Source organism: Amblyomma americanum, chromosome 1, assembly GCF_052857255.1.
Source record: "Amblyomma americanum isolate KBUSLIRL-KWMA chromosome 1, ASM5285725v1, whole genome shotgun sequence".
Lineage (NCBI taxonomy): Eukaryota > Metazoa > Arthropoda > Arachnida > Ixodida > Ixodidae > Amblyomma > Amblyomma americanum.
Genome location: NC_135497.1, coordinates 97,711,322 through 97,738,448, shown reverse-complemented (window position 1 = coordinate 97,738,448; position 27,127 = coordinate 97,711,322). Strand labels below are relative to the sequence as shown.

Here is a 27,127-nt window from a genome sequence, read left to right as displayed (position 1 = left end):
ACGCTTACGCGACTTTGGTAAATGTGTCAAACTACGGCTGCGATATCGAACACGCAACCGTGTAAGCTGGTGAGGGGAGCCGAAAGTGTGCAGCTGGTATTTTAAGTTTGAGGACGAACATATTAAGCAGAATTATGAATACGAACTGTACTTTGAAGTATGGTATTCAGATTACGCTAAACAAACGAACAGGCCTCTGGAATTCTCTCCGCCGTCAGGTTAGTCTTGACTGCGACTCCTTTTACTTGCTGCAGCGGTCGTCTGCACATCAACGCGTGATGGTCATAATTTCCGTGAATGATTTCTTTTGGAGTATGTGTGCTTGCGTTGAAAGTTTCATGCTCGTGGAGGTGCTGAAGTGCGTTAATGTGGTCTATAGGCTTGGCTTGTGTCATTGAAAACACTGAACGTGCTATGGCACAACGTTGATGCGCAGTTAGAATGCACGTGTTTTCTTTTCTTTTATGGGACGCCGGTGTAGGGATCCATTTAAAATGTAGCCGCACTTTCGTTCTCATTGCAGGGAATAATTCAAGAATACAAATTTTGAAAGACCACCGAGCTTACTGTGCTAACAACGTCTATATCAAGGCCGACAGTTCCGCTCGATCGTGCACTCCTGCCTCTCGTAGTGCGCTCTCGCTCGCCAATCCTGTGTGTTAATCAACCTTACACCTTGGATGTGAATTCCTATTAATTTGTTGTATATTTACATCTCTAAATGTTATCGTCCAAATACTAAAGTGTCGGGTTGTATTGGGGCATTTTCGGGTGTACTTTTGGTTACAGAATTCAAAACGTATGATTGCAAATTAAATGCACGAGCGTACCAGTGCGCAGTGCGCATGTCCGATCGTGACAGTGTGTGGATACCAGGGAAAAAAAGACCGTGGGGTAGGGCTTCAGAGAATCAGGTTCGCTGATGTTGAGATATTTTATGGGATTAGGTTACTGCGGCTGGTGCAAGACAGAAGTAACTGTAGACCACTAGGGACAGCTTTTGGGCCCTGATAAATTTATGGTCTATGGGGGCTTAGCGTCCTTAAGCGACTCAGGCTATGAGGGCCACCGTAGTGACCACCTGGGGTTCTTTAACGTGCACTGACATCGCACAGTACACGGGCCTCTAGCATTTTGCCTCCATCGAAATGCGACCGCCGCGGCCGGGATCGAACCCGCAATTAATCTGGTTGATTATGGTGGTGACACTAATTTAGCATGACTTTGTATTAGTATTAGATTTCACTCTTAATTGTCTTGGTGATAAATTGTATGTTTATTGAAATGATGTCTTCAGCGTTCCGTCCAGACGGACCAATGTAACTGCTGCTAGACTACAGTTCCATCTATACCAGACCTCTGTTCTCCTTTTGGAACCCCCTTTGCTTGATGCCATATGTCCCTTCAAGTTTCAATCAGCCTAGTGCCAGTACATGTTGTCACAAGACATACGAAGGTTTATTGCGTGGTTTTGTCGTCATACCTGTTACATCTCAAGCTGTTATTTTGGGTGTGTTGTCACAGAACTCAAATGGCAGCGACTTCCATCTGGACACACTCCAAGAGCGCTCCTAGAGTTCCTCCCAGACGGAACAATATAACTGCTGCTAGAGCTCTGTCGATACGTGCCAGCACCTTGCAGCACAAAATGTACCAAGGTTTTGCTACTGCATGACTTTTGTTTTGTTTCATCAAAAGTGGCCAGGTTAGGTTCATTGCTTTTAGGGAACTTAAGTGACATTTACAGTTTAATGTGAGCCGCCGCGGTGGCTGAGTGGTTATGGCGCTCAGCTGCTGGCCCGAAAGACGCGGGTTCGATCCCGGCCGCGGCGGTCGAATTTCGATGCAGGCGAAATTCTAGAGGCCCGTGTACTGTGCGATGTCAGTGCATGCTAAAGAACCCCAGGTGGTCGAAATTTCCGGAGCCCTTCACTACGGCGTCTCTCATAGATTGAGTCGCTTTGGGATGTTAAACCCCCATAAATCAATCAGTTTAATGTGAACTTAACAGAGAGTGGTTTTTGGTACGCCTGTATGGAACTCTAGCCACACCCTTATTAAAAATGATGGATGTGCGCCTATTTCTGTACTGTGTGATTTTCGCTTGGGTCATACTTTGATGCCGCGGTGGCTCAGTGGTTATGGCGCTTGGCTGCTGACCTGAAAGACACGGGTTGGATCCCGGCTGGGGTGCTCGAATTTCGATGGAGGAAAAATGCTAGAGGCCCGTCTACTGTGCGATTTCAATGCACGTTAAAGAACCCCAGGTGGTAGAAATTATCCAGAGCCCTCCACTGCAGCATCTATCGTAGCCTAGCAGCTTTGGGACGTTAAACTCCCATAAACCGTAAACCAATCATTGAGACAGAAAACTTTTTCTTTGTGTTTATTTTGTTCCTCTGTTCTTTTCCAGCCTGCAAGGTTGCTTTCAGCTAAATGTTGCCAAAGGGTGCCATTGTTGAAGCCGAACAATAGAAAATATGCACCTCCCATTTGCCAAGTGTCTGGAAGTCGATGGTTATCATCAGAAGCTGGCAAGATAGATACTGTGGCAGCAACAGTTGGGGTGTGTGTGCTTGTCATTTTTGCCCTACCCATTGAACAATGGGTGTCACACTGTTGCACACACTTGGTAACATTTCCTATGTGTGCAATAGTTTTGAATGATTGCATTGTGCAGTATCTAGAAATGTGGTGGAATATATGGCCACAGTACATTATTCTTGATTTTGTAACCTAGGAAAAGGTGTGTTCTTTACTAATAATTTGCCTGTGTGTCAAATCAAAGGATGAATAAAAAAACTGCAGCACAGAAGAAATAATGACAATGAAGGAACACACAGACAAGGATGATGCTGCACTGACAACTGAATTTTATTTGAAATTTCAGTTCAGTTCATTTCCTTATCTTTATCTGCCTGCATTGTCACCCAGGAAATTCACTTCTTTCTTTGATAGGGCTACAGATGTTGTGCTCAAACATTTCCTGGGCAATGATGCAGGCAGATAAAGGTAAGGAAATAAATTGAAGAAAGTGTGGGGGTCTAGGGTATAAGTAAGCAGGCATTTGAAATAAAATTCAGATGTCAGTGCAGCATCGCCCTTGTCTTTGTGTTCCTTTGTTGTTGCTTCTCTGCTGCAGTTTATATTAATAATGTATCAACTAGCTCAGTGATCCAGCTTATTAAAATCGAAGGATAGTTGAGGATTGTCTAAAGAAGTATAGACACTTAATTTTAGTTGTATGTTTCCTCTGTAAGAATATATGGATCACCATGTGGTATTTGCCTGTGACCACTAAATAACTTGATTGAATTTCCTTACTTGTGCTCTTTCCGTTTCATCAACCAAACAATAGCTGTGATGTTAAAGGTGGGTTTTGGTCACGGCATGAAAAAACTGCAGTATATTTGCTGATGCATTGCTTGTCGTCATTCCAGCCCTTGAAGCAGGCTGGCTTAAGCTTTGTAGTGTATTAAAACTATGTATTAGTGATTATATTGCAAATTTTTCGTGCCTCACATGACCTATACCCACCTTTCGCTTGAAAGTCGCTGCCATTGTTCAGTTGCTGGAAACTGAAACAGCATCAAGAAGAAATTCAGTTATAAATTATTTAGGGGAATACCATGAGATGATCCTTGTATGCTAAAGACTAACGCATCATCTCAAAACAGAAAACATGCAAGCAAAAATGAGGTTCTTGTACTCTTTTAAGTAACTTGGCATTTGCTGTTTGTGGCATTATAGTATGTGTACTGCCCTTTTGACATGCAGTGGCATATTGAATCTTCTTCTTTTAAAATGTTCTTTTCATCTGCATACAAAAGATTGGTGTACATTTTGAGTAATTTCTTGACTTGCATGGTGGCATTCTAGTAAAACACATTGTTGGGCTAGTTGGTGCATTGCATTACGGAAAGTAACGCCACCCAAAAGAAGACGCACACAGGAAACTGGGAAGATGACAAGAAAAGTGGCTGGCCAACTGTTTATTTACCAGATCCGGGCTCAAATATATACAAGGCACTCATTCATATGACCATCACATAATCGCTATCCCACTTGCCCTTGCCAGCCTCTTTTCCTGTCGTCTTGCCAGTTTCCTGTGTTCATCTTCTTTTTTCTGGTGTTGTTTTCCTTAATGATGGCATGTTTGTCTTAAAGCTAATGGGCAAGCAATATAAGATCTTATTGCTAAGTTAAGCATCTTAGCATTGCTATAGATGGCTTGCACCAATGTCAGTGAACCAATGTCAGTGCAGCAGTGTCAGTGTCACAATGTCAGTGTCACATTTAGGTGAACCGGGAGCATAGCAAGAACCTGTGCATTTCTATAATCTTATTGCCACCTGCTCTGTGGCCTGCGAGTTGCGCGTGATCACCACGGTGATGCCTGTAACGTTATGTGCTTGCCATCTATTGCGTGTAATTCAATCATACTACTTTCGCATGCTTGTACCATCATTTTGGTACACCATGGTGACCTCTTGCAATTTTTTGTTTGCTTGTTTTTCTTCATCTGTCAAAGAAATTTTTCTGCTGGGGTCATGTGCTGATAAAAGTCAGACTGTCGAGAAAGGGCAAGAAATGTGTTGTTATGGCTAGTTGGTGAACGTAGTAGTTGGATTTAGATGCACGTCCGTTTCTACTTGCTCATTTCTCTTATCTCCATGAAACATTCATGTCCGGTTTGTGGTCTCTCACATTCATTGGAATATAATTTATTTTAGTGAGACACTGTGGCCTGGAGCCTGAGGCGTTTTTCTTGAATAAACAAATGGATGAGGCCGGCTTAGAAATACTTCATGTTCAAACGTGGTTGACCTGGTGATGTTTTCTTTCTGCTGGCAGCAGGTGGAACAGACAACAAGTGCAGCAGCGGCAGCCATTCCTGCTGTCCCACCAGCACCGACAGTAGTGCCTGTGGAGAGCTTTGTGCAATCCCTGGCAGATGACACTGTGCCCACACTGCAGTCTGTGGGTTTGGGAGGATGGTCGCCGTCAGGCATAGTACAGCAATTGCTTGACTTCCTGCACGCAAGCACAGGACTGCCATGGTGGGCCACCATAGCCATCAGTAAGCACCTGCTGCTCACTCTATTCCCGCTAGGCCCAAGGGGCATGGCTCTGTTTGGAAGTTGCAGTGTGGCATTCTGCTGCCATTGCTCCATCAGGGAGTGCTATGCGGCTTTTTGGTTGTAATTTTGTTTGTTTGGTTGTAATTTTGTTTTAATCACTGACACAGCAGCACCTGTGCCGACAAGCGCGGACACAGACAGACCGTTGACAGAAACCACTAGAATGTTCGTGGGAGAACGATGAGGCCTTGAACTGTTCGAAGAGCACGCAGTTCTTGCCTCTGGAACTGCGGAACTTAGTTTCCCTCGTCAGCGGACGTAGAGCGACGGTGCATAGGTGACAGTGAACGGCGACGTGGGGACAGGGATCAACGGGTCGTATACGGACGCTGGTCGGTGGCGTACGCTTCCAGAGGTGGAGCAGCCCGAAGCAGCTCAGGTGAGCCAGCAGAAGGCGCAAACGCTGGAGGGGTGACCATGCGGCAATGACAGAGGCGGGCCACGTGGCCGGGGAAACCGCACGAAAAGCATATAGGACGATTGTCCGGTGCGCGCCAAGGGTTGTAATGTGGCGAAGAGGGAGGATGAAGCGGGGCCGCTGGTGGGACCGGTGCCGGACGCAGGACAGGCTGACTGGGTGGAAACGCCACAGGGCGAGGCCGCGCAGCCATGGCTGCGTACATCAAGGGTGCCGCCACAGGAGTGGAGGGGCTATAGTGTGCCGCGGCTTCGGCGTACGACAAAGGAGGGACGGAAGGAATTTCAGGCAGGGTAGGAAGAGCCTCGGCGACTTGTTCTCGGATGACGCGCTGAAGCGAAGGCACAAGAGAAGAGGCAGCATCAGGACTCTGGTGAACGAGAGAGAGCTGACGAGCAACTTTGCGAACAAACTGCTTTATCTGCGGTAACAGGGGCGATTGGTCTGAGTCAGACGTCAAAGCCGCCAGAGGCTCCGGGTGCGAGAGTGGAGAGCGAGTGAGAAGACTGTGCTTGCGTAGTTCGTCGTAGCTCTGGCATTGGGCAATCACGTCGACGGCAGTTGCTGGATTTTTGGCCAGAAGCATCTGAAACGCGGCGTCGTCGATGCCCTTCGGGATGTGATCGATCTTGGCGCGCTCCGGCATCGAAGAATCCACACGCTTACACAGGTCCACCACATCCTCAATGTAGCTGGTGAAATTTTCACCAGACAGCTGAGCCCGAGCACGTAGGCGTAGCTCGGCGCACAACTTGCGCATCGCAGGCCGGCCGAAGACGTCAGCGAAATTCTGCTTGAAGGCGGACCACGATGTGATGTCAGCCTCGTGGTTGCGGTACCACAGATTCGCAACGTCCGTAAGATAGAAGATGATGTTGTTCAGTTTGAGGGCATCGTCCCATTTGTTATGGGTGCTTATCCGCTACCAGTCCTCGACGTCATGGTCCCCGGTTCCACTGAATACAGCAGGATCGCGCTGGCAAAGCTCCAGCGCAGACGATGGTCGGCAGCAGTGCGGCAGGACTGGGGCCGGAATCTTTGGGCATGGTGATGACCAGAAGCGTACGGCTTCGAAGCGGCAGGACGTCAGCAAATCCCCACCTCCACCAAGTGAAAGGGGGTTTGTGCACAAATAGATCAGGAGAAAGATTTCACGGCGGGTGACATAAAACGGCGAGCAGGACAGCGGGCAGCACCGACGACCAGTCCAAACACCAAGCGATCTCGTACAGTGCGGCGACGCTTCGTCTTTCATCGGCGCTTCGTCTTTCATCGGCGCTTCGTCTTCATCGGTGCTTCGTCAGTGATCTGCCTATGCGGCATCAGGCGCGGCCGTCACGGTTCGCTACAATAGATGTAATGAGGCTTCCGGTTTCCAATTGCCTTCGCTCGCATAATTTGAGGCTAGTTATGAAATAACAGATATGTACTTATAGCAACATTGCATTTGGACATAGTATTTATTACATTCGTATAGCACTGTCACATGATCACTTCTGATCTCAATTGCAGTTCTGAGTGTGATTGACGTGCAGCGCTGCTATGTTTTCCCACGTGTTCATGATTGACAAGTAAGACTGTGAAGTACCAGGTGGCACTATATCCACATGTAGCCATACAAATGATGGCAAACAAATGGGTTTGTAATCAAGTAAAAGTGAACAAAAAGACATATTGAAACTGGGGACACTTAAGTTCACCTAAAAAGTGTGACACTATACCGTTAAGGGGACCATATGGTCGCTTGGGGGTCCCCTGGTGCACCCTCTCGCAGACAGCGACACACTTGTTGCCACCACATACTGCTTTATTACACATCATTGTCCGTATTAATTACTGACCCTAATTAACTAGTGTTCCAGTAATGCAGTTCACCTATTCTGTGGTGTGAGGCCCTTGTACAAGGTCCGCTGAAAAACATTCCTGAGTGGTAGAGGTATCATGCTTACCCAAAGGACAGCGGTTCGATTCTACTTGACCACCTGTTTTCTTTTCAGTGAAACTGCTTTTCTGCATCACTACCCTCTTGACCAATCGTCATAGTCCAGTGACAGTGACCCCAACGCCGGGTTTTTCGCCGAACAGGACCTTTAACACTATTGCGTGAAAACTTTCACGGCTGTGATGCAGCTACAGATGTTCCATCGCAAATGTGCACCATGCCACTAGTCCGGGCACACGGGTGCTGCATTCATTTACTACTGCCCAGGCAGGCAGGATGCATTGACAGTGTTAACGCAGTTTCGGAAATCATGCAGCCTTGAATAAAATCAAAGCTATTTTAAAATTTGAACATAGCTTTAAAATTTAAAAAGATTTAAATTTTGAAATAAAAAATATTGTTCTGTATGTTTCGTTTTTACTTTGCATTTGCTTGTTTCCAGAGCACAAAGGTAGCAGTCCACAACTGGGATCGGAAAGCTTGATCATGCTTCAGGAACCAGTTTGAGGTCGAGCAGGATTGGGTTCAGTTGTGATTGAACTGGTTGTGCAGCTACGCTGGACCTGCATTTATTTCAATCCTGATTGGCTCGTATCATGGCTGAAAGTGCTTGCGTGGCTACGGTATTGGGGCTATTTGACCATTGCCACAAAAATCTGCAACTCTTTCAGTGTGGCTTTCACTTTTTCACTTTCACTTGGCAGTGCTGAAGTTTACAAGACAAATTCCTAATGTATTTCTTTGGATGTCCTTTGTCTCAGTCTTCAGTGGGGCTATACGTTGGCTATAGAAATGTAATCTGACGTGATTGATGTCTGCATATTGTATTACTTGTTTATAACAATTCACTTTACAGGTACTGTGGTGGTCAAAGTTTGTCTTCTACCTTTGGTTATCAAAGGGCAGAGAAACTCCATCCATATGAATAACAACCTTCCTCAGATGCAGCACTTGCAAGCCAAAATGACTGAAGCAAGAAATACAGGCAACCAACTTGAAGGTATGTGCATTGTAGAGAATAGAACTGCCAGCTTGGGTAGTCGGTTCATGTAGCCAAGGTATGTCAACTGATGTCAACAGCTCAACATTGCTCCTGTCCACCCAGCAATGTTGCTAACTTTTATTTTGTCATGTTTACTAAGATACAGCTTCTTGGGACAAAATTGTACATGAGCAAACATGGTCCTGAAAGGCTTTATTTTTGTAGGCGTCATACTGTATGCACCTGCAAATTTTTATTTGAAGAAATAGATTATACAGAGGACTTGTGCTAATTAGATGAATGAAATGTTTGCCTTTAAATCGCTCAAGATTATACAAGTGTAATCATATAGATATATGTTTGCGTTGAGCATGATAACACAAAATGGAAGGAGGAAGATTTCAGTTATGTTCATTGTTTGTTCCTGTTCCATCTCTTTAATTAGCATAGTAAAATAAAACACATAAACTCAGGTCTAAAAGGCTAGCTTTGTGGGATAACGAAGTAAAAACAACAAACAGCACCTAGTTAAACCAATCATTAAGAAATGGGAGTCCAGAAATGTGCGTTGCATAGTCATGAACGCTTTACTGTAGTACTTTTATTTCGTTTTCGCATTGGACATACGGATGTCACACACAACGTCATACTTTTGAAACAAGATAAACCTACATGTCAAGCATGTGGAGATGAGCTCACAATCAACCACTGTCATGTACAAAACCTGAGAAACATACGAAAAAGCATTTTACATGATTTTATGATGAATACAGCCCATTAAACTCTAGCTTGCTGGAGGAGAAAATGCACTTGCTGAACCTTCATGTTCTTAAAACCTATTGAACATATTGTGAAATTCAAAAACCTTTTAGTAGTTAACAAACAGACATAATTTTAATCCTGCGTTTGGTACAGGCAGTTTTTGAAAAGTGCTATTTGGGTTACAAATTAGCCATATTTGTAGTGCTCCAATTTTCTCTGTTAAGGACTTTATTTGTTTTGGTAACACAGGATTATTTTACTCTTGAATTTGAGCATGCATACTCCAGTGGTGTATCGAGTTTCAGTTGCACAAATTTCTTTTGAAGTGGGGAAGGGTATTACTATTATTTCAACATTATGCCCACATGCCCAAGTGCGCTGCACATTTTATTCTATTCCCTTATTGCATTTACTGAATTAGAGTTGTGCGTAATTGGTTACCTGCACTATCGCAGCGGTGGCCAAATGGTTGAGCATCCGCCTCGCAGGCGGGAGGTGCTGGGTTCGATCCCCAGTGCCGCCTGGTACCCACCGGTGATACAGTGGGTACGAGCTTTCTGCTGGTCTGGTGCTTGGCCAGTTTAGGGTGAAATGCTTGAGAAATGGGTCCTTGACCCCACCTTGATTCCCTTGCGCCATAAAAGCCCATAATAATCATCATCATTACCTGCACTAATAAGTTACATTTTGTTTGAGTTTTATAACGCCTTGTTTACTTTTTGTAAGCGGTTATCATTCTCGGTAGTTTAGTTACTGTTTTCAGCAATTGATTACTAGTAATCTGTTACTTTTTTCTTCCAAAAACATGTTGCAGCCAGTGGCATAATTTGAGAACCTGAACATAGGGATAAACACTGTTGCTAAGGCAGAAGTTTCCTTAGAGACAGAGCGGCATTGGTTCAGCTGCAGGGAGCCCGCATGCACAAGGATGTCTAGACATGCAAGACTAAACTGCCTGCATTTTACTAGGCACGTGTTCCATGGTTCGCATTTTGTAACAACGGTAGAGCAGAATGTCATGTTTAGTAAGCGCAGGCTTTGTCCCGTCAGAGCGCGAGAGACAGTGAAGCACAGTGCTTTATCTAACTGTGAGGTGGTGTGCAAGATCTTCATACGTTACAGCAATGCCCTTTCCTCTACTGCATACATCTAGAGTGTCTTCAATGTTGCTGCTGATGTGTTCACGAAGAAACATGGAAAAAATGCAGACGAAAAAAAGCTTCGAAAAAAAAAATTGATGGTGAAAATTGGCAGCCTATGGGCTGCAACAGTTTGTAGATCAAGCAAGCCACACCAGCCGATTCTAGTCCGTGTGTATTCAGATCATTATAATAAAAGTTGGAATTAAAGCAGCGTAATAGAAATTGATTACTTCTCTGTAATTATATAGTTACTTTTCTGGGGCTGAAATCGGTTACGGTTCAGATTAAGTAATTATAAATGTAATCTGTTTCGTTTTCTTTTTTTTTGCAACATATGCAGGACTGATTTCTTGTAACTTCAGGCGTAAACTAGAAAATGAGTACTACACGTGTCACTTGAGTTAATTAAAAAGCATTTTGGGGAGAGGGTTGTGGTATTTTGAAGCACTTCCTAAATAATCTTGTGAATCATAAACGTACTGCCTATGGAGTTACATATTCATCTTTTGGCCTTCGGAAACGAAGAGAGAAATGTATACAGAAAAATACCCCATAGTGTTGCACTATCTTTTTTTTTAGTTGATTTGTTCCTGGACAACACAATTTCAAAATTTTAACAAATTCTTGTCGATTAAAATGTTTAGCAATCAACCACACGTTCAAACATGAGTGGGCCAAACCTGGGGGCATGTGTCATGAAGAGGAGATTACATCAGGGCTGCCATCCTTATCCATTTTCCCCAGGTCACTGCACCTTTTAGATTACAATATCAAAGCAGACCAGACCACCTAACCGTGGCTTTCAGAGCTCCTGAATCTTACTGTCTTTGCACTTGCTTAATTCTCATTCATTCTTCAGAGTCTTCATTGCATTGCAAGCTTTTTCTTGTCGGCCGCTTGCCACACTGGACTGTATTGAATTTGGCTGGTGGTCCAATTTCTTGTCAGAAATTCAAATTTCTGACAAGTGCACGCTTTTCTTTTATTTTTAGCTGCCCGTATTGCTAATGAGCTGATGGTTTTCATGAAAGAGAAGAATATCAACCCTTTGAAGAGTATGATTATACCAATGGCTCAGGTATGCATAATCACTCTGTATCCCTTTGTAGTGTGATACCCTCCACTAAGTGTACTCAGTACTGAGATGTGTTCAGTAAAAGCAGTGTGTTAGGAGTTTGAAGTCATTTTATGTAATACTGAAAAGTGTGCAGGGTTGTCTTATAATAGACATTCCCATGTAGTGTGTTGCCCCACTTCCTTTTAAGTGCAATGGAAAACTCATTGCCAAGAGTGGATAATCCTGCTGTTATTGCACTTTAGAAAACTTTAAAATAATGAGGGCAATTTTCAGTCTGCAAACCTTTTCAGTATGTGGTTGAACACTATAGATGGCAATGGCAGAAATTTGCAGCTGTTTCGCACTGCTAAAAAAAGCAAGAGAAAAGTCACTTTCATCAGCATTCCTGCAACATTTTTGCTGTTCTGTGAGACTTCTGTGTGAGACTTCTGTGCTTCACTCCAGACCTCAGGGGCTATGAACACATATAAGCTACAGTAACGCTGCATATCAAGAAAGTAATAAAACCTGAAAATTAAAAGCCCAGATTGTGCAGCACGTTTCATTCTAGTGCGCGTTTTCGTTTAAACGGTTAACAGCACACCACTTTTGAGGTTAGGTTTTCTGGCCAGACACGAGACTTGGGTAAGCATATTGTGAATAATAGTGTCGAGGCCGCTTACAACGGCCGCAGTTATAACAAACGCTCGCTTATTATGAACAACGGCGGTCCTATGGTCAAAAATTGTATTAGGTTACTGACACTGCATCTCAGATATAATGAACAACCAACGGTGGCCGCACGACTCCTTTAGGACGAGCGAAGAGCCAATTGAAAGTCTCCCTAGAGGTCTAAAAACGCGCGCTTCTCGTCAGCGTGTAGGCCAGAAAGTGCCTCCCTGCTCCATGATCTCCCTGCCTTTTATGAAGAAACATGACCTAAAATATATATAAAATAAAATAGGCTGACTGAAGACTGTAGTTAACAGACGTACAGACACGCACTGATGGGCTACATGGACAATTGGTGCATTGGCATGTACGTGCTAAGCAGAACATCTGATGTGGGAGCAAGAGCTTCGTGGCCGAAGGACAGAGGCAGCGTTGAAAAAGAAACTACTGCGCGCAGTCAGTAGTCAACCAATGGCATCGATATGTGAAAGTTCTATGCCAGTAATGTGGGATGCATTACTGGCCGAGCTGGTCACTTGGCATCCGTTGACTGCCTAATAGCCTCTCTACCTTCTGCGCTACATGCTGTGCGCAGCCAGTAGACTACTTTCTGATAGCATGTGCGCTTCCTAGGTTCGCCATTGTATTTGTAAAACCTTGTCGACAACAGGAGGAGGGGATGCCGACCTACCAGCTGCTGTGAAAACTGTAATCGCGATTTGAAATATTGTATTTCTAAAGTAGCTCATAGGCAGCAATGGTCTTGGCAAGGAGTGCAGGATCCTGCTGGAGAGCTTGGAAAGTGCCGTTATAAATTCTGCTTTTGTGAATAATGAATAAATGCCACATTTGTTTGAGTTTGCATATTTAGCTGTGAAATGAGAAGTCCACTTACTAGGACCTTCGGATACAGCTAACGTAATTTGTGTGGCCGTCAGGTTTGTTATAAGTGGGCTCGACTGTAATTGATTAATTACCTATCATGTCCTGTACGATCTTCTTATTGATATCTTTAAACTGTTCTGAAGTGTATTCTGTGCAGTAGTGCTCTTATGCTTTATAAAGTGTGAAAGTTATGCTTTCAGTGAACGTATTCACTCCCAATCTATTCACGTCAGCCCATTTTAAATTGTGTTCGCAAGAAGTTCTTTGAAGTGCATGCAGCAAGGCATGCTACGAGTGCTTCAGTGAACTCAAATTCCTTATTTTCTTCTCAACAGACCAGAATGAAACTTTATGAACAGGTTCTTGAATGGCTTGTTATTAATTGCAGCATTTTTGTGAAAAGGTCTTTTTCGGTCAAAAATTGACTTGTCCCCTGCATTTTCCCTTAAAGAAGTGACATGAAATTATTGTGTTGACTGCTGAATTCTGTAAAGGCATGTGCATATCAGTGTGGTTTGTATAATTCAACTAGAAAAACACTGATAAGGTTAAATTTTTATCATAGCCAGAGCTGTGTTTGGCACCCTCCAAAGGAGTGCATGGTTTCTTCACACCACACATGTAGGTGAGGAGGAGCAAAGCTAATGCTAGAATTGCAGAGGGAAGGGGGAAAAGTGAATTTCTAAACCTTCACGCAAAGAAACAAAAAAACAACGATGTGTGTCTAAAAAAAGAGTAACATAGGGCATCCTTTAATTGCAAATATCGTTTGCTGTTTTGAATGATTTATCAGTATGGATAGGTTGCAGTGTGGAGTGAAGAGGAAGGCACCCATGGCACTACAGCACAGCAGTTATTTTAGCACATGTTGTGAATTACCAGGCAGTATGATTGTGCATGTAGTAATAAGCTGTGATCTTCTTAGCATTCCATGGTATATGTGGGCTGTGAAGATTCATCTTCCTGTTAATCTTTTTACAGGCTCCCGTATTTATCAGCTTCTTTTTTGCTTTGCGTGGGATGGCCAACTTGCCTATGGAAAGTTTCAAGACTGGTGGCATGCTCTGGTTCACTGACCTTACTGTAGCAGATCCATACTACCTATTGCCATTGATCACCAGTGTCTCACTATTCTGCACTCTTGAGGTGAGCTTTTGCTGTTGTGTTCCATGACAAACCAATGCTGCAAATGTTTAGCCAGGCATGAAATAGTAATTTGCGAAAGCTAAAGCTCTATTGTGTCATAAGCTGAAGCTAAATTGTGTGGCTCAAAACATTAGTGGCTCAAAATTCCAAATACAGTAGAACAACGATGTTACGTGTTTCACTGGACTGCGGGGAAGAAAAAAAAACGTGACAGCTGAAAGAGGTAGCCGGGAAGCACACGTGAAATAAAATGCACATCGTTATCTACCTTTTTTTTTTTAACTTCTAATAACGGTAGCGTGCTTCTCTGGATTTCAAAGGCTTTGCAGCTCTCACGATCGTTCGCATGCACAGAATGTCCTAGACGCCCTGAGATGGTTCTCCCTTTGCTCGAGCAGCTGTTGGTGGAAATGGAGGCAGCACCGAAAAGGGAGGCCATGTGAAGAGGGCGAAGTTTGCACACGCGTGCGCTCTTCTGCTTGCTTTCACAGCCACCACTTTAATCTTACACAGTCCACTTCTGCTGGAACCCAGAATTTACCTATTAAGCCGCAGGCGACAAAGCAAACGCGGATGACAGAAACATGCCTCGGAGCCAACTCGCACAACTGTATCTTGTACAGCACTGCCCGCATTGTGTTTGCAGCGGAATAGTTTCATTTTCGCACCTTTGGGCATTCGCGCTCATGCCACGCTGGCTATGGAACTGCACCAGCAGGCACAACAATGTCCACGGCACCCATAAGTGTGCTCAACGGTGTCAGCATGGGTGCAATGCACCGGAAGCCATTTAACATGGTGCCGTCCAAGTCACGCTTTGGCTGGTCTGCCGTAGCCATTTCGCACGCGCTAAACATAGGTTGTCAAATTGGCGGCATGTGGTAAAACACTATCGCAAGGAGACATTCGCAATGTAGCATGCGGAAACGTTGCCGCAGTTGCGACGGGACAGCCGAGCTTGTGTTGGATGGGTTTCTATAGGAGCATTTATGGGACTGGCTTACGAGAATGTAGCAGCCGGGAAAACGCAGCACACGGGAACCTAACAGCGGGTTTCTACTTATGTCATTTTTGCTGAGAACAGAGCTTGTATAATCCAGAAAAATTGCATACCGCATTGGTGGCCGAGTAGTTGAGCATCTGCCTTGCATGTGGGAGGTGCGGGGTTCAATCCCCAGTGCCACCGGGTGCCCACCGGTGATACAATGGGTACAAGCTTTCCCCTCGTCTGGTGCTCGCCTTATTTAGGGTGAAATGCTTGGGAAATGGGTCTTTGACCCCACCTTGAGAACTCGAAAATACCTTGTGTCATGACGCTCTTTGGCCATAGATGCCCTTGTGCCATAAAAATCCATAATCAACATCATCACCAGAAAATTGTATAAAAGTGAAAGACATGTAGCAATGCCTGATGAGTGTTCTGGTATAACTGCACCTGGTTAAGAGAATCTTTTGCCAGCATTGGTTGGCTCAGCGCTTTTGTGTGCTTTATTTTTTCGCAAGAGCATAAGGTATGTGCATCATGGCAGCAGGTGTAAACAAGATGCTCAGCCTTTATTGTCTGCAGAATTGTCAGGCAGCATGATTGCTCACCCCCACCTATCTCCGACCCCACTTGGCAGGGATTAAACCAAGCCATGCTCATTATTGTGGGCAGTGCATGGCCAAAGCCAAAGGCATTGCGCAGTATTTTAAACAAGATGCAAAGAATCACCACACACGTGTAACCTTTTGTTTTTTGCAAAGGAGAATGGCTTCAGTGAGCACAGAAGTACAGTAGAACTCCTCTATAGTAAAGTAGCTCGAACGAGAAAAAATCTTTACTATATCAGTTGATGATGGCATCGCTCTGACTATGCTCTCTGGCTGCTTACTAAGCACGAAGTGTTGGCTTATAAAACAAGCATTAGGAAATACCTTACATCCTGCTCTTATAGTCCCTTTATGTGGTAATTATTTATTATCAGTTATAACATGTTATCACATTTTTGACATCATTTGTCTTGTGGAAGTGCCGCATTTAAACGAATACAACGCGGCTACAAAAATAAACCGAGTTTGATTTCATGTGAAAACCAAAGCTTTCCATGATCACGGCGTCGTCTTCTGTGGCTTAGCGTCGCTTAATAGGGAGTAGTTACGAAACGCGCGCTACAGTCAAACGCAGCAAAACCGCCCATGCAGTTCCACCGCACCTCCACATGTTGCCGCTGGTTCCCCGTGCTTCGTGCTGCCGTGCTACGAACACACGCCCTTTTCTTCCCTTTTCTACCCCTCACTGCACTTTTCTGGCTTTCTTTTTTTTTTTTTCAGACCCGCGCCGCCTTCTTTATATGTTCATAGCCAGCTTTACTATTGCCGTGCTCTTTGCCTCATGGCCTCAAGGGCTTAGAAAAGTTTGTTTCTCCTTTCGGCTTACGGACTTGGTGGTGAAGCCACCCCAAGGAGTGCATTCGGTGTCTCGCGTGCTGCAATGTCATCGTTCCACATTAAGTACATCAGCACGTCCAGACGCTCTATACTATATCCGTTTACTATAATCGAGTTTACTGTAGCAGGGTTCTACTGTATAAGCTAGCAAGTGTGCACATCACTTTGTTCCTTGTGCCTTCAAGTCCAAGGATTCGCAGCTTCCAGCTTGGGGTAAAAGAATGCAGCCGTGTTCTCGAGATTGAAGTGGGCACGAATTGGATTTTTTGTGTTTGTTAATGGGTACAGACTGTTTTTACCACTCTTATTTGATTTTTTGTTTGTTGACTTTGTGGCAAGAAGCCACATACTGGTGAAAGCTGCTGCTACAACACAGTAGGATGAGAAATGCCTGCTTAACCCAACCATATAGCCAATGTCAGGTGGCTTTCAACCAAAGAATAGAAAAGCTACCGTAAAAACTGGAATATAGGTCGAACTTTTTCTCAAAAAGCCATGGCGAAAAGTCGAGCCTCGTCTTATACCGGTCATTGGCGAAAAAAACTACGGAAGTCTTGCAACAATGGGTGGCTGGAGTCAACAGCCTCCTTCGCCATCAGGAGCAGTGCGGCGTTAGAGTGAACTAGAAGATAGTGTGCGTGTGTGTGCGTGTGTGTGCGTGTGTGTGCGTGTGTGTCAAACGCCTATGCTGCCTGTGTATCAAAATTGAGGCAAAAAAAAGGTAATTTCTGCTAGTATCGCTGCGAACGTTATCCTTCCCTAGGTGCCTTTTTAGAGGCTGTAGAACCCGCGCGCTGTGTAGCGTAGTGGTTAGTGAACTCGCTTCACACGCGGAAGTCTAGGGTTCAATCCTCGCTGAACAAGCAATTTGTTTTTTTTTATTTTATTTTATTTTAAATCACAGTTTTTTTTAGTCCAAACAAGCCGTGGTAGCTAAAATGCCAACCGAAACTGAAGTTTGTGCAGCGCCAATTTTGAGTGCGTGTTTAGAGCACACCCGACGTTACTCTCCAAGCGCCGATCTGTGCTTTTAGCAGATGAGTAAGACAAACACGCCCTTCAAACAGTGCTGGGAATTGTTTTGTTCAGCTTGACGTCTGCGAGCTGCACAGAGTGCGTCACGTAGACGTGCGCTGTCACTTTAGAATGACAAGCTGTGGGGTGGGTTGGTGCATGACTGAAAAAACTGCGGCGCAACGAAGACAACACATGCTCACACTACCAACTGTTTATTGGAAGAAAAGGGGAACATGTACAACCCTCACTCACCATGTGACACTGCTTATATATGATTATGGTTTGTCCATGATTAAAAAGAAGGGGAGCAAGTGCATATAGTGATAGCTCTGTAGCTCAGCGACGTAATGAATTTTCTATCTTGAAGCGTTTTTATGAAGGCCTGTGCCACCAAGAATTCTCTCTTCCTTTCCGGCGTCCGACTCCCAAACCTGGGTGGGGCTGTTGTTGTGGCTTTTATTATTATGTTTGTTTGTTTTTGTTATTTCATTTTGTTTTGCTTTTACTTTTTAAGGTTTTGACTGATTTTGCGTATAATGCAAGACACTGCTTTTGCTACGATTGAGTGACACTGCTATTGCTAAGAGTTGTTTGATTTATCTTTCTATTATATGCTAGTGCTTCAATTGCGTTATCTTTATATAAGCTAGGGCTTTAAGCGCAGTGTAGTTAAGCCTTCTGTCTTTTGTTTTTAATCTTATAATTTGCATATTACAGTGGAACCCCGTTCATACGTTTTTCACCGGACCGGGGGGAAAAAACGTAACAGCCGGGAAAACGCAACAGTGAGGAAAGCTCCGAAAATGAATCAAAATGTGCAGTTTCAACTATAGACAATTTATTTCCACAGAGTGCGCTTAGGACTTGAAGAAATCCAGAATGGTGGCTTGCCGTGTTTGCCACGAGCCTGCTTTGCTTTCGGGCCGAAGAGCGCAACATTCCCCTCTATCTCGGCACGCTTCGAGATGATGCTGTTAAGCATCGAGGGTGGGAGACCAAGGTCCTTGGCAATGTCGACTCTCTTCTGCGCTGGCTGCGTGTCGACTGCATTTAATGCGTCTAGCTTTTCCTCAAGGGAAAGCGCCTTCCGCTTGCGCGACGCCGTCTAAGCACAAGTTCGACGTTCACGAGGCTTAATGCACAATGACGATAGCATGATAGAAGAGGAGTCGACCCGTTCAACAACCATGCGGCGACCGTAAAAGTGAGAGAACTTTTCACGAATGGCCACCTAGTGGCGGCCTCTCGAACTGGCGTGCGGCTTCTTGCAGCCAGTTCCATAGCCAAGCCCGGCCAAAACTCGCCAAAAGTAAAAATGGCGGTTGCAGCGCATTGCCTACTTCAGCCCAGGCGTGTTCGGGATGCTAAGTTGCGACGTATCATGCGGGAACGTTTTCACAGCTACTACGTAACAACAGGGTTTCTTATACATTGGATCCTATGGAAGCTATGCCGGGACCGGATGAAAACGACGTAGCAGGCGGGAAAACGCAGCAGTGAGAAACGTAACCGCAGGGTTCTACTGTACGTACTTGTTACTGGGTTGCGAGCGATAGGGCGGTGGCACATGGTAAATGAGGGTTATAAATGTGCCCCTTTTCTTCCAATAAACAGTTGGTAGTGTGAGCATGTGTCTTTTTCTTCCTTGTGTTGTCTTCATTGCGACGCAGTTTTTTCAGTCATGCACCAACTCGCCCGACAGGCCGCCATTCTAAAGTGACAGCGCACGTATGCGTGACGCACTCTGTGCAGCTCGCAGACGTCAAGCTGAACGAAACAATTTCCAGCACTGTTTGAAGGGCGTGTTTGTCTTACTCATCTGCTAAAAGCACAGATCAGAGCTTGGAGCGTAACATCGGGTGTGCTCTTAACGCGCATTCAAAATTGGCGCTGCGTGACACGGAGATTTCAGCGGTTATATTTTGACGGCAGCAGCAAGGCGGCGCTTCACAAACTTTAGTTTCGGTTTTGGTTGGCTTTTTAGCTACCACACCTTGTTTGCACTAAAACAAACTATGATTTAAAATAAAATAAAAAAATAGAATAACAAGTTGTTCGTTCAGCGAGGATCGAACCCTAGTCTTCCGCGTGTGAAGCGAGTTCACTAACCACTACGCTACGCAGCGCACGGGTTCTGCCGCCTCTAAAAAGGCACCTAGGGAAGGATAACATTCGCAGCGATCCTTGCGAAAATTATCCTTCTTTTGTCTCACTTTTTGGCTTTCGTTTGGCACACTCTGTCTTCTAGTTCACTGTAGCGGCGTGGTGACGTTGTCGCACCTCCATTTTGCATTTCCATTGCTTGGTTAAAGGCTGCTTTTTCACATTTTGTTTCAAAATGAGCGGAAGCCGGCGGCAATTTACCGTCACCTTCAAGAAAAATGCGATTGAGTACGCGGAAGCTCACGGCAATCTGGCGGCACAGCGCGAAGGGAGTATCCGAAAAGAGCATTCAGTACAGGCGGAGGCAGAAGCTGAGTATTACAACTTGCAGCAACCAGAAGAAAACATCATTTCGTGGGCGGATCGCAGCGTAGCCAGAATTGGAAGGAAAGGTTGCGCTGCGTGCAAGATCGCTGCCTGTGACTGCCGAATGCATCCGCGTGAAAGCGGTAGAGATCGCGCGTGCATCTAGACTCACAAGGGCGCAATTCAAGGGCTCGCCATCCTGGGTGCGGCGATTCATGAAGAGGAAGGGCTTTGCTCTACGGCACCGTACTTCTGTGTGCCAGAAGCAAACACGCGGGACGATGGGCGTGCGATACTGTAAAAAAATTGGCCCGGTGCACATGCGAGCAGCATATAAATGAAAATAAATACTGTCACCATTGTGCAACCTGTCGAGCCGCATTTGTTTCAAGGTAAGGGTGTCTTTCGGTATTTTTTTTATTGAAAAAGATTTTTTTCATTTTTAGAATTGGTTAGTTCGGGGGTCGACCTATATTCCAGTCCTACCTATAGTCCGGTTTTTACGGTAGGTTTTAAAATGTGGGTCTGTGGTCAAGTTCATTGTCCTGGTATATATTGGTGCCCTTCACCTTCAGTCCTGCCCAGTGTCGCAGTCCTTTCCAGTCAAGCCCAGTCTACTCCTCACCAAATTATTCTTTCATACTATCCCATACTACAAATAATTTGTACGCAGACTTGTTTCTTACTCTGGAGATTTAATTTTTCCTTTTGCTACTGGTGCGCCTTTCGTGTAGAAGTTCTGCTGCCTTGGTCAAGAAAGCATTCACCTTGAGGAGGGAAGAACCTGCAAAATTTCTGTTTCTGCTTTTGCTGATTTTGAAACAATGTAATTTCACAAAACAAGTTGTTCTGTATATCTTGTGATTGTTACACGATTGAAGTGTGTGCTCGGTAGAACTGCCTACGTTATAACATGCCTATAAGACAATGAAGGTCCATGTTAGGCGTTAGCACTGTGAACATCAAGTCCCATACAAATGGTAAGAGTTGGGCATATTTTGTGGAAATAACGTTTAAGCTGACCTGTGCTTTGCGATAGAAAATATTTTTACCCACTGACTTTGCTATGTGAGGTGCACTTTTAGAATTAACATGTCGCTGTCTTCCAGCTTGGTGCTGAAAGTGGTGTCAGAGCTGACAATCTCCAGTGGACAAGATATGTCTTCCGGTGCTTACCAGTGGTCATCTTCCCAATCACCATGAACTTCCCATCGGTATGTTAATGCTCTGAAGGCCTTTTGGAATTGTTCTATATCTTTTTATACTTTTTCCATTGGCAGGCATGTGTAAAACATATGTCCCGATTGTTTTTCTGCTCTTTAATGTATGCTGGTTTTGTTTGCCTCGTGTTATTTCTAGCACACTTGAGCATCATTTATTCAATCTATTTTGCGTTGGATTATCAGCTTGCTTTGTCATTTGGTTATTGGTTAGCCAATTGTTAAAGACCGGGTGTTCTTTTTTGGCTAACATGTGGCTAAGGCATTCTGCTTCTGTGCACAAAATCACAGCATCAAATTGCGGCCAGAGCAGCTGCATTTTGATGGGGCAAAACACCAACAACCATGTACTGTGTGTACATTAAACCCCAGGGGGTCTAAATTAATCTAGAGCTGTTCATTGTGAGGCGTCTTATTGCCCAAGGAGCCGCCGCGGTGGCCGAGTGGTTATGGCGCTCAGCTGTTGGCCCAAAAGACATAGGTTCAATCCCGGCCGCGGCAGTCGAATTTCGATGAAGGCGAAATTCTAGAGGCCCGTGCACTGTGTGATGTCAGTGCACATTAAAGAACCCCAGGTGATCGAAATTTTAGGAGCCCTTCACTATGGCGTCCCTCATAGCAAGAGTCGCTTTGGGACGTTAAACCCCCCCCCCCCCCATAAACCTGATCTTAACACAAAGAGCACTATTTAGTTCATTTGGCTGGAGCAAACTTCTTTTTAAACATGTCAGTGCAGCACAGGGAGAGGCTTATCAGGGCAATGTGAAAAGAAGCATATACTACTTAGAAAACCGTTTGCTGTGAGCCATACCAGAATGCAGTACCTTGACTCTTTTTTACTGCAGGAAAACGGGCAATTTCAGGGTGGTGTGCATAAAATTTTTTTCCACTTATTAATTTTTAAAAATTTTTTCCTTATTGCAGCAAATCATAGTGTGCCTAATAGAATTCTCTTTTCAGTGATACAATAAAAAGAAAATGTATATGTTGCTTACAAAATAAAATAATTTTTGGCAGCATTTGAGACTTGCACAAAAAGTCGCAAAAATTTGAACATATCCAGTCAGAAGATAGGAGAATAAAAAATATAAAATATACGTTTTGTGCGTTACTATGCAAAAATGAGTATTCAAGGTTACAGAACTTTTCATCCTTAACTTTGTGGTCAGCCAAAAAAAAATGAGCTGCTCGCAGTACAGTGCCAAGGTGGACCCCAGGCCATCTTGCAGATAACTGTGTTCACTTACACTGCTGGTGGCACGGAATCATTCAGAACATACCCGGTACCTTCAGAGAGGCCCAGAAAGTAGCGAATCTTCTCGGCAATGGCAGAAAAAAAAAGTTACAGATGGGCACCTGTCGATAGTCTGGGCTGGGAGGAGCACTCATCTCTGTCCGAACTAAAATAAGACAAATGGACGTCATCTTTTTGCAGCAATAGCCTAGTGTCGATACCGCAAAATCGCAAAAACACCGTCATAGCTGAGCAGTCTCTGTGCAAGAAGAGGATGCCACCTTTGGTGCCATGCTTGCACAATCACTCCGTGTTGACAGGTTTCTTGTGAAGTTGAAAAATACTCCCACATGCAGATGATGACAAAACCAATTCTAAAACTGAAGTACAGTCCTTTTGCAACATACTGAATGACGTTACTTGTCCAGAAGCAGCCCGGATTGCTCAGCGCCACTTTGCGCCATTGTTCAAATTGAACGATTGGAATAGGCGCAGTAAGGAAAGAGTCAAGTAATACGGACATTTAAGCTAGTTGATAATGTGTCATGGAAAATAACACTGCAAACAGATGAAGATGCAGCAGCGCTTGTGGTGTCCATTCTTTGCCTCAGCTTTCATTTGTTAGCACTCCATAGTAGAGAGAGGTTGAGCAGATGGTTTCTTGACACTCACAAAGTGAACAAGAGAGGGGAAAGCCTCGGGGTGTTTGCCAATGTTTCGACAAGAGGGCCTGTCTTTGTCTGGGCAAAGCATTTATCATTGGTGGGGTTTAAATAGGGTCTTCACCCAGAGGAGAAAGGCTCGGTTAGGGGGGGGAGGGTGTGAAGTGGGTATGGCGTTAGGATGGGGAGGGTGAATCTTGTCCAGGCGTGGTGGCTGCAAAAGTACTTGCTATTGGGCTAGTTGGTTCATCATAAAGGCGCTCTTTCTGTCTCTGTGTCTTCCTGTGTTTGTTCCCTTGCGCCATTCAACTTTATGATGACTGGTAAAGATAAATAACCTGTCGACCTGAAAAACTGTGAAAGGAAAAAGGCCAGCTCAGCAGAAAGGAATCCAAAAAGAGAAAACATGGCGGTGAGATTTGAGAAAGCATGAAAGGAGCGTGGGTAGGGGGGGATGCGGAAGCCAAGGGTTCCTAAGAAATTATAGCAAGAGATGAAGGGCGTAAGCTAAGGATAAATTGAACAGAGAAAAAGAAACAAAGGCTGGGCAAAAAGTAATTACAGCAGATTTGCGTAGTTAATCAAATGCGAAGTTGGTGCGCTAGCACTGCTTACCCCTGCTATAATTTTTACGGCCCGGCTTCATCCAGAACGACGCCATTCAAAGATGCGGCGCAGCCGCGTCCTCAGCTCTCCTCACACCATCTTCAGTGGTTCTTATCACAATGCGGCAAGCGGCCCGGTGAGTGGCCCGGAGCCAAGGTCGAGGGAGCACCGTGCATACACGTCTGCTGTCCATGAAGGCCAAGGACCAACTGACGCTAGGGGAGAGAGTCCGAATTTGAGGGTGTAAGGTTTTAAATTTGTGGATTGGGAATGCGTCTCTGCAGTTTCTGTCTCTTGCAAATTTGAAGCCTATTTGCACTGTTATTTTCCACGATTCAGTACCATTCAGGACAAAGTACCTTTGTACTTTGTGTGGCATTTGTTTGGAAAGATTTCCACAAAGAGAAAGCTTTAAAAAACAGCCTTACGGGAGTTCGTGCACATCATTTAAGGACCACTATAGAGGTTTGGATACTGCAGCTAAAATATCGTCGTTTAGTCGTTTATAGCGTCAGGTCAGGCTAGGCACACAAAGGGTGAGGGCAGAGGCTGCATTCAGGCTGTCTGGCTGTATTGTTCGGAATGTTTTTAACTCCACTGTCACTTCACTTCTTTTTCATTTTTGCGGGAGAATGTCTTTAGTACAGTCCCTCAAAACTGCTGATACAATTTTTTTTCATTTTAAACCAATATGATCCAGGGGCACCTTAGCAAAATTAATATTCCTCATATTTCCGCTTGTATGAAATGCATGAGTTGCACTGGCCTCAAAGCTACTGCCATGTTTCAGATGAGAAGCACAGTGGAAACCTGCATGTTTTTCTTATCCGCTTATTGCCACCTGCCCCGGAGTGCACTGTGGAAGCTATGCCTTGGACTGCATCATAGTGCCCATGACATCACATGCAACCCACGTGTTCCCAAAAAAGCACTGGCCACCCGTTTATGTTCTTTCACTATGATTAATTTTTTAAAGAGTTCCTCCATTTTGTTTCAGTAACCATTAACATTCTTTAAGCATGAGTCAAAAAGTGTATGGCATTCTTGAGCGGCACTTTGGTTTGTGTGGTTTCAGATTTTGACACACCTGCTATTTCCTTTACATCTTTATTATTTGGTAGTTTCATTTTTTTATGTGTGTGTGTAAACTCTAGTAATGATCTGTGTGCAGGCTCTTCTGTGCTATTGGGTCACAAGCAACATGTTCACCTTGTGTCAAGTGGGTGTGCTGCGCATAGAAGCAGTACGGAAGCGTTTGAACATGCCAGTACTGCTGAAGCACCAAAAGAGTGAATTAGCCCTGTCAAAGAAGGGATTCGTGGAAGGCGTCAGAGAGAGTAAGCAAACTTGAGCTGAGTGTTTTCTTGTTGGTACTTGATTTTTATATTTCTTGTTCTTATTTTGCAATTGACGCTGCTTGAAAATGCTGCCTGTCATGTTCGCTAAGCATGCAGGAATGGGCAGTTTCATTGGTGCTTTATTTGTAAATGTACCTCAAGTGTAGCAAGTTTTAAACTAAATGTCGTTTTCAATGCTCTAGTTATTGTTTATACAATATATACGAAATTTGAGAAAGAACGAAGCGTGGCTTATAGTCTTAGGAGTATGAACGTTAGTGCAGACATGTCTGTATACTTAAACTGAGCAAATGAAAAGGTATAAGTAGAACCATTGTACTTTGGAAAAGCATTTGCCAGTGTCTTCCTTTTGATGGCACAGTTTAAAAGTAATTTGCGAGTGCTATGTGTTTGAGCAGGTAATAAAAGTCAAGTACTTATTAATTGTTGCACTGATTTCTTAACAAAAAGAGGCCGCCACGGTGGCTGAGTGGTTATTGCGCTCGGCTGCTGGCTTGAAAGACGCGGGTCCCATATTTCTCCCGGCCGTGGCGGTCGAATTTCGATGAAGGCAAATTTTTAGAGGCCCGTGTACTGTGCAATGTCAGTGCACGTTAAAGAACCCCAGGTGATCGAAATTTTCGGAGCCCTTCACTATGGCGTCCGTCATAGCAAGAGTCGCTTTGGGACGTTAAACCCCCCCCCCCATAAACCTGATCTTAACAAAAAGACCTGTGGCAATACAGATTTGCAAACTTATTTTATGTTGAAGCCAGTAATTCTCTGGGTTTGCACCTAACTCTCCTTTTTCTTTTTTGTGTCTCTTTTGCAGGCTTCACAAACACTCGCATTGCTCGCGAACTTGAAGAAAGGTCTAGAACAGACGAGATTCGATTCAAGAAAGCTGGCATAGGTCCTGTGGTCAAGACTTACACCTATGATCCTACCAAGCAGGCTTTCGCCAGAGGAGCTGGTTCAAGCCAGAAGGTCAACGGTTAGGTGTAGTGAAAACTACAGGAGTTATTAGCCTTGCAGAAGCATTTGGCAATAGCTGCTTGTAAATAATTTGAAACATGGACCCAGAAAGCTGTTATGGCACTTTCTTTTACATTGTGTAAATTAGTGCTTTGATGAACTGCTGAACTGTACTGAAATAGTGTTGTAAAGTAGGCTGTCAAAATAAAATTATCAAATACAAAAATTATCTGTCAACCAATATCCTCTTTTGTTTATTAGTGTAGGCCTACCTCATCCTATCATTTCTGGCTGCTCAATTAATATGCGACACTTTCCTAAGGATATCACAAAAGGACTGGAACGCCATTAGAGGGGGAAAAAAAATTCAATAGAATTTCCAGCCAGCCACTTTCTTTCATGAAATATAGGCAAGATAGGTGGAGTGATTGAGCTTTTCTCATGACCACTCAGGGTACAAGAAATAAAAGCAGTGAAAGGACAACTGAAGATGGAATTTTGCAATGCAAAGAATGCACACACAACACATTGGTTGGATTAATTCTGTGTGGGTGCCGTATACACTGCTATGAAACAGGGTGAGTTGTTGGGCTAGTTGGTGGTCGGATTTTACAGGCATATTTTTAGCGCAAAGGACGGGACGAGATACAGACAAGACGAGCACGGGCGCTTTGCGCTAAAAATATGCCTGTAAAAACTGCTATGAAAGGCTGGCATACCCTTCAGTGGTATGAATGCTTTGGCAATTGTAGTATGTATCTGCACCATTTCTCTAAATCTGCTACATAATGCTACAGTGTGGGGTTTTTAAGTGAAATTGTACCAATCCTATGCCTATATAAAGTTATTACAGCCAACAAGAGCAGCAGCTAATGCCAGGTAGCATTTATTTGCTTTGTGTATGACAAAAATGGCTGGTGCTTTAACATTGCTAAGCACGAAATATTGTGCAAAAGCACAGTTTTTTGCAGGTGGACACCACTGCCACGTACCTAAAAGCATGACTGAGGTGTTCATTTACCCAGGGAGC

General features: G+C 44.3%; 1 protein-coding gene across 3 annotated transcripts; it reads left to right on the top strand.

Annotated features, from left to right (window-relative positions):
- The first annotated feature begins 43 nt into the window (after positions 1 to 43).
- On the top strand, positions 44 to 26,340 carry OXA1L (OXA1L mitochondrial inner membrane protein). Of its 3 annotated transcripts, none has more exons than XM_077646296.1 (9): positions 44 to 218; positions 2,414 to 2,566; positions 4,858 to 5,080; positions 8,358 to 8,501; positions 11,380 to 11,465; positions 13,983 to 14,147; positions 21,173 to 21,277; positions 24,957 to 25,122; positions 25,955 to 26,340. In XM_077646296.1, the coding sequence occupies exons 1-9, from the start codon at positions 135 to 137 to the stop codon at positions 26,119 to 26,121; spliced, it is 1,293 nt and encodes a 430-aa protein (XP_077502422.1). In that variant the 5' UTR covers positions 44 to 134; the 3' UTR covers positions 26,122 to 26,340. The 3 variants fall into 3 exon arrangements, with proteins under 3 accessions (XP_077502422.1, XP_077502421.1, XP_077502423.1); XM_077646295.1 differs by having other exon boundaries at positions 4,855 to 5,080; XM_077646297.1 differs by lacking the exon at positions 44 to 218 and adding an exon at positions 530 to 654 and having other exon boundaries at positions 4,855 to 5,080.
- Positions 26,341 to 27,127: the final 787 nt, after the last annotated feature.